The sequence below is a fragment of the Nestor notabilis genome, unplaced genomic scaffold (genome assembly GCF_000696875.1).
Source record: "Nestor notabilis isolate BGI_N333 unplaced genomic scaffold, ASM69687v1 scaffold5250, whole genome shotgun sequence".
In the NCBI taxonomy this organism is placed as follows: Eukaryota; Metazoa; Chordata; class Aves; order Psittaciformes; family Psittacidae; genus Nestor; species Nestor notabilis.
In genome coordinates, this window is record NW_009912335.1 from 1,832 (window position 1) to 9,174 (window position 7,343).

General features: G+C 51.7%; 2 protein-coding genes across 2 annotated transcripts; one reads left to right on the top strand and one right to left on the bottom strand.

Moving 5' to 3' along the window:
* Positions 1 to 1,238: 1,238 nt before the first annotated feature.
* On the bottom strand, positions 1,239 to 1,529 carry LOC104401173 (feather keratin Cos1-2-like). The gene has a single exon (XM_010018981.1). It carries the CDS (start codon positions 1,527 to 1,529, stop codon positions 1,239 to 1,241), a length of 291 nt encoding a protein of 96 aa, XP_010017283.1.
* Positions 1,530 to 4,713: 3,184 nt separating this feature from the next.
* LOC104401442 (feather keratin 1-like) lies at positions 4,714 to 5,087 on the top strand. The gene has a single exon (XM_010018992.1). The coding sequence runs from the start codon at positions 4,731 to 4,733 to the stop codon at positions 5,085 to 5,087; it is 357 nt and encodes a 118-aa protein (XP_010017294.1). The 5' UTR covers positions 4,714 to 4,730.
* The last annotated feature ends 2,256 nt before the right edge of the window (positions 5,088 to 7,343 follow it).

The window sequence follows — 7,343 nt, forward strand, 5'->3', positions numbered from 1 at the left end:
ACATCTAAGAACATGGTAGATGATGCAGAGACCCAAACCACAGGCGAGGACACCATGGCTGGGACAGGGGCCCGAACACTACCTGCAGTAACTGTTCTGGTAATGAAAAAGAAATAGTGGACAATGAGGTGAATGGGTCATTATCATTGATTAGTAAAGTGAGGAGGGAAGTGTGTGATCAGTAAGGCAGCCCTTCAGCAAAGGAATGGGAGGATGAAGTGAGACAAATAACTGAAGAGGCAGAACGTACAGAATCAAATCATAGAAAGGTTTGGATCCAGTTCCAACTCGCTGGCATGGGGAGGGACACCTTCTGCTAGACCAGGTTGTTCCTAGCCCTGTCCAACCTGGCCTTGGTTGCACCTCATCCTTGACCTCAAGAGAACTTCACGACATGTGGAAACATTACAGCCACCAGCCTGGTGAGCAGGTCACTGTATGGCAATTCTGATGTTTGGAGAGTGGGGCCCACAGTCAGGAACTGGAAGGTAAGGAAGCCAAACAGCTGGGATCTCTCACTAGGGACCAGAGAATTGACAGTGGACTTGGAAAAGAAGCCATGAACTGCAGTCTCTGGAGGTGTGTCCTGTGAAGTGTGAGGGCAAGATACCTGTTCAAGATCGTGTGATTTAGCAAGGAAGGTGGACTAACACTTAGGGAGGCATAAAGTATCTGAGACGATTAGTGGTGATGGAGGTCATCTGATGACAACGAGGCCTCTTAAGGACTGGAGAATGCCCTGTGTACAAGGGCCATGTGAAAAAGGTGGTCCAGAATGAACCAGTGTTGTATTCTAACAGCTTGGCAGCAATGTATTGCCTGGATTTGGATACACCAGTGGTGGAGAGAACATCTTCCTGTCTGAAATTCTGAACACAATGCCTCTCCCTCCTCTCAGTGTAGTTGCAGTTTGGTTACCCCATCATGTGGGGCAAAAAACCAAAGTGATTGAGAAAGGCTGAAGAATAATTCTGATTCTTCTGAAAGGTATATTTTCCATCAAATCAAGCAAGGTCAAACCTGCAGAGGAGATGCATTTCTTGGGGTGTTGGCATCTGCATGAAAAAGGATGACACGAAGTCATGGGTTGGGATGCAGCAGAACTTTAATGAGTCAAAACAAGGAAACAAAGACACTGTGAGTGGTGCAGGGAGCAAAGGCAGAGAGGAGTCGGCATCCCCAGTGTGGTGCCATCTTCTGGGTCCCTGGGGCCTTCCCCAGGGCCATCGCCAGCAGCTTTAGCAGGGGAGGCACCGGAGGCCCAAGCGGGAGAGGCCAAAGCCCCCGGAGTTGATGGGCACTCCCTCGGAGCTGAGGATGCTGCCAACGGCAGCGGAGGTGGAGGAGCCCACGGCGGTGTTCTGCGGGAAGGAGCTGAGGATGGGGCCGGGCAGGGTCACCACCACGGGGGAGGGCTGGATGGCAACGATGGAGTCCTGGCACTGCCTGACACAGGGCTCATTGCAGCTGTTGGCCAGCGGGGTCGGGCCACAGGGCTGGCAGGGCACGCACGGGCTGTAGCAGGACATGTCTTGATGGTAGAGCTTCACCTGGAGACAGGGCAGGGGCAAACAGAGCAGGGAGATGGGTCAGAAGCAGCCTTTCACACCATTATGAAGGACTGCAGGCATGATGCTGGGTGGGGATGTGAATGGTGCTCAGAGGAGGAGAGAAAGGAAGATAAAGAGCTTCAGACTCACCTGATCCTTCAGGATAGAGAGGTGAGAGAAGCAGATGTAGGACTGGGTATTTGCACTGGCTTTTATAGTGCTCCAGCATCACCCCAGGCATGTAGTCATGCTCTACACAGGGAGTAATTTTCCACCAGAGTCTCTAATTGAAGACATCGAAGCCAGTGGCCAATGATCTTTTGGCTGTCCAGAGTTCAGTGCTTTCATACTGTGATTTATGTCATGGCCATTTGCCTTTGAGTGTTCTTTCAAGCTCTGAGATGAGAGACCCAAGGATTTTCAGGTCAGGAATGCATCATTATGGGCTGAAGACCTGACCCAGTTGCTGAATATAGATACAGTGGAGTTGTTCATCACCCTGTTCAAAATAAGGGGTCTGGCATTCCTCAGTGGTCACTGGTGAGTGGGCTCCATTGCTCATTTTGGAACTCCTCCTCCTGATGATCTTGCTTTTGGGACAAATCTGACATCTGTTTTGCCATTTCCACTCTCTGACCAATTTCTTGGTGTCTCCAACCAATGCCTTCAGCATATTAGGGTTATTTCTCTGTCCAGTCTATGTACAAACAACATCTGTGTAGCTTCACTTACACATATGCACGCTTGTATGTCTTCTCAATTGTCTGATTTCATTTTCGTATCAAAAGAATTTGTTTTCCCTAAAATCCGTGTATATATGCATGTTTAAGTGTGCACAAGCACACAGGTGTGCAAGGCCACATGCCTGTATCTCCCTGTCTATGTGTCTTCTTCATGAGGATATGTGCTAGTCATGCCAGGGGCACTCTCTGTTCCTCTGTACATGCACACTGCAGAGCAGTAGGTTCCACAGGCCAAAAGGAGGCAAGTGGCAGCTGAACAGCAATGGCATGGACCTGATGGAGACTTGCCCTGGGTGCTAACACTGAAACCTTGTCACCTGAGCTCTCCTTTTCATGCTCCTTCAAAGCTCTTGCTCTGCTACTGCAGATTTCAGAGCCTCACACAGGCAGTTTCACACCAATTTGGAAACACAATTTAAATCAGTGTACCAACATTCAAAGTGTCTTAGCACGACTGTCAGTAACCGCTCCCTGCCTCTCCAGGTCAGGATACATCTTCTCCTCCTAGTGTTAAGGAGTTCAAAGGAATGGGGTTAGCTTTCTGTAGAGGGAGAAAAGCCAGAAAATCCTGCCCACCTCATGAAGGGCACTCCTGAGTGAACCTGCTTCTGTTGCAGCATTAACAGTGTCTGTAAAGGGACACAGGCTCCTCATGTTCAAGTCAAAGCCATGGGCACCTCTGCAGCTAACTGACCTGACAGTGTGTCGGGCAGAGACCTTGAGTCACTACCAAACGCGAGGACAGATGACCTGGTGCTTTAGAGGAAGGACAGTCAATCTAGGCTGCAAAGGGAGAGCCAAATAGCTGACAACTCATTTGGTCTTCAACCCCACAGAGCTTCTGTGTCCCACACTGAAGTCCTATTCCGCCAGGAACTGCCTGGAAGGATTGTCTGATTCATGGCCACACTCGCCAAATGCTGCTGCTACCATATGAGGAGTGTCAGGACAAGAACTCTTCTCCTCAGAGACTGTTATCAGTGAAAAGAAAAGGCGCTACAGGAGAGGGGAAAGGTTCTCTCTATTGAGAACTGCTTCTGCAAGAAACTTCTTCGCATTTCACTTTGGGCTGTTCCTCTCTAACTTGCTTCCTTTCTTCCAGCCAGGCTTTTCCATCTCTCTCATCACTGCACAGTGGTGCTTCCTGATGGGAATGGAGTGTGCAACAGCAGAGACAAATTCTCTGCCTGTGACTGCATCCCCTCTTACCCCATTCCTCCATGGCCCCTCAACACCCCTGGCCACATTTCTGCACACACCTTGGCACAGCTAAGAAGCATTGGCTCTGGGATGCTGAGAGGCTCCAAGAGGCAGGCTCTCACTGTGCTGATTCCATTCCCAAGGTGTTTTAGCCAGTCCCTGAGATATGGAAGTGGGCATTCTGTGACTTCTGGTGCTACAGCCACTTAGATGTGCCCGGCTGGGCTGCACACCTAGAGTAGAGAAGACCAAGAAAGGGGGGAAATTTCTCCTCAAACTAAGCAATATAAGGAGAAAGGGCTGAAACCAGAAGCTCCAGCCTGAGGATTGAGCTGTCAGTCTGAACTGACTGTCAGAGTGAGCTGGGATAGAGGGAGAGAGCGGGACAGAGCAAGTCCTTCTGCATGGGAACCTGTGGGTATACAACTGGGGACTGCAACACTTGGAGTACCTGTGACCCTTACTGAAAAAAAGTGTTGCCCACCAAGGTAGCCCATGCTGGTGTCCCCTGACTGCATGGGATGTCTTCAGCACTGCTGAATTCCTGCCCTGGAAGTGCTTGACCTTCTCATTCCACCATTTGGTAGAGCGTCTCTGGCACAAAGGGCATGTCAGAAATGAGGAAATGAAGAGGAGTCAAAGAAGGAAACCAAACTGCAAGCTGTATGATTAGGAAGAATACTTTCCATTAAAGATGAGTCTGTTGGAAAATTACTGCTTGAGCAGAGGCAGCCTCAGGGCCTGGGGCAGTGCAGGAGCAGTATAAAAGTAACCCCAAAGCCTTGTTCTCTCATCCACTTCTCTGGCCCTGCTCTCCTTGGGAACCAGGTGAGTCTACAGCCCTTTCTGCTTCCCATCCTTCCCCAGGCTGAGATCTCAGACCAATGGACACATCTGCAGATGACTGCTCCATCATGCCACGGCAGGACTTGGAGGTCCTTGCCATAGAAGTAGGAAGGAGGAAGAAGGTCTAGCACAGAAAGGGCTAGGTCTTGGCTGATGTGCCTTCCGAGCTATGGGCTAGGTGGGGATCCCTATGGGCTTGGCCACTTTTGATGGGGCACTTTTGGGCTGAGGGGAAGTTGAAGTCTATGGGTCTCCCTACAACACCTCCAGCTCTTGTCTCAAGTTTGGCTTGCTTTGGCTTACTCATGGTGGTGTGAGAGGCTGCTCCTGACCCATCTCCCTGCTCTGCTTGCTCCTGCCCTGTCTCCAGGCGAAGCTCTACCATCCAGACATGTCCTGCTACAGCCCGTGCGTGCCCTGCCAGCCCTGCGGCCCGACCCCGCTGGCCAACAGCTGCAATGAGCCCTGTGTCAGGCAGTGCCAGGACTCCATCGTTGCCATCCAGCCCTCCCCCGTGGTGGTGACCCTGCCCGGCCCCATCCTCACCTCCTTCCCGCAGAACACCGCCGTGGGCTCCTCCACCTCCGCTGCCGTTGGCAGCATCCTCAGCTCCGAGGGAGTGCCCATCAACTCCGGGGGCTTTGGCCTCTCCGGCTTGGGCCTCTCTGGCTTGGGCGGGCGCTACTGTGGCCCTGGGGAAGGCCCCAGGGACCCAGAAGATGGCACTGCACTGGGGACGAAGCGTTGAGCTGTTGCTTCCAGAGCAGCTGAGCAACCCCAGCACCCCTTGCACAAGGACGGGGCCAGCCTGGGCTCTCGCACAGCACAGACCATGCTGTTTTTCCCCTCTGCCACTCTCTTTCTTCACCACAGCCATGGGGAGCAGACTCCTTTCTGCCCCTGATGCTCCCTGCACGAGGATCTCCACTCACAGTGTCCTTGTTTCCCGTTTTTGCCTCATTAAAGATCTGTTGCATCCCAACCCATGCCTCTGTCATCCTTTGCCCTACAAACTGTCTCCCAGGATGGCCAGGGCTGATGCATGTTCTCAGGGCTGGTTCTGGAAGGGAGTTTTTGGGGACGGTTGTGCCGTACTTGTTAACAGAATGATTATTACCTGTCATTGCATGGTCCTTCCCTCTGTTGACACTCCAGACACCTACAGTCAGGAGGGTGGGTGTTTCTCTGCGGTTATTAGTTGGCGGGGGGGCACATGTAGAGCCTTCACCTCCCCAGGGGAGGGGAAAGTTGGACACTGTGTAGTGGGCCCTCTTCAGGCAGTGTCACTTGCAGGTGAGGAAGGCATCCATGACTGCTCCAGAGTCTCTGGCCATCAGGCCCAGCTTTGTTGAGCCTCTGCCCAAAAATGCCCTCTTGGGCTTGGTGCACATGCTGCAGAAGGGGTGGGTGGCCACTCCCAAGCTTGGTTGAGGAGACTGGGCTGTGGAAGGCCCTAGGAGGGCAATAGCCCAAAAGGGACTTGAGGAGTGAAGGAAAAGGAATTCCTTTTGCTCTGGATGCTGCTTTACTGGGTGAGGAGCAAAGGCTCAGGTAGACAATGCTTCTAGACAATAGTAGGAGTAAGAATGAGGTGATTAGGCTCACAATGCACATCAACATCCTACTGCTACCTCTGCTGTGGGTTTCCTGGGGAAAGTTTCTGGAGAGACACTGAGGGCAAGGAGAGACACAGGTGGTTGTGGCCAGTCATTCTTTGAGGGGAGCCAGGAAGGTGACAGCACAGAAGGTTGCAGCTGAGGAAAGGTTGCAGCTGAACTGCTTCAGGACCTTCCTTTTCACTATCACCATGATTGGAGAGCAGAACAAAGTATCTGGCACTTCAAGGGACAGACTGTCATCAAGTGAGGAGCTGCTTTCCTTCTGCTTGCCTTTTCTTTGAGAAAAACGAGGTGAAGATCACACGTAGAAAGAAGAAAGGAGAAGGCAAGGCAAGATGCACTGGTGAGTTCTGCAGAAGTCACGGGTGCTCTGTCACCATTGCCCACCCTTGTATCAACAATGTCCACTTTAGATTCTGCAGCCCAACAGACAGCTCAGGACAGGAATCCAAGACACGTGTCAATCACTCCCTGACTGGAGAACACTCTGGAAACGGGGATAAAAAGGCTCATTCCTGTGTATAAACCCTTGGGTTTACATAATGGTCAGAGTTGAGTTATGATCTGCATTACTGCAGGTGAGAAATACACCACTACAAGATCATGTACGCAGGGAGACATCTCAATCCTTTGACAGATTTAGCCCACCTCAGGCATATAAGAGGATACGCAGAGGCCAGCCTTTGTCTGTGGCTGAGAATGTCTATCACTGATACCTCCACGCAGGAGAAGCCTACACTTTTCCCCTGACGTCCTGTTATGACTCTATAAACATACTATCTCTTGCATCTGAAGATGATTCTGCTGCTGTTACTACCAGAGAACATGGGTATGACTTCAGTCACCTCCTGAAATTCAATCCGCCCTGCAGCAGAGACCTCACAGCAGCTCCCAGTGTCTGCAGGGGGCTACAAGGGTGCTGGAGAGGGACCTTCATCAGGGACTGGAGCAACAGGACAAGGGGAATGGCTTGAACCTGCCAGAGGGGAGACTGAGATGAGCTCTGAGGCAGAAGCTCTTCCCTGTGAGGGTGCTGAGGCGCTGGCACAGGGTGCCCAGAGAAGCTGTGGCTGCCCCATCCCTGGCAGTGTTCAAGGGCAGGTTGGACACAGGGGCTTGGAGCAACCTGCCCTAGTGGAAGGTGTCCCTGCCCGGGGCAGGGGTTGGAGCTGGAGGAGCTTTAAGCTCCCTTCAAATCCAAACTGTTCTATGCTGACTCTAAACTGAGGGGGCTCAGTTTGCAGATCCGGGTCCCTGCATCACCAACCTTCTGCTTCAAGTAAGAAAAACCCGGTATCTCCCCATCCATTTCTACATCCACTGAACAATTATTTTTTGGCTGCAAAATGAGGCAATCGTGAGGCAGAAGCCAGTGGTTTTGAACC

Coding starts and splice junctions, on each gene's coding strand:
- LOC104401442 (XM_010018992.1), top strand. CDS start 4,731: ATGTCCTGCTACAGCCCGTGCGTGCCCTGCCAGCCCTGCGGCCCGACC.
- LOC104401173 (XM_010018981.1), bottom strand. CDS start 1,529: ATGTCCTGCTACAGCCCGTGCGTGCCCTGCCAGCCCTGTGGCCCGACC.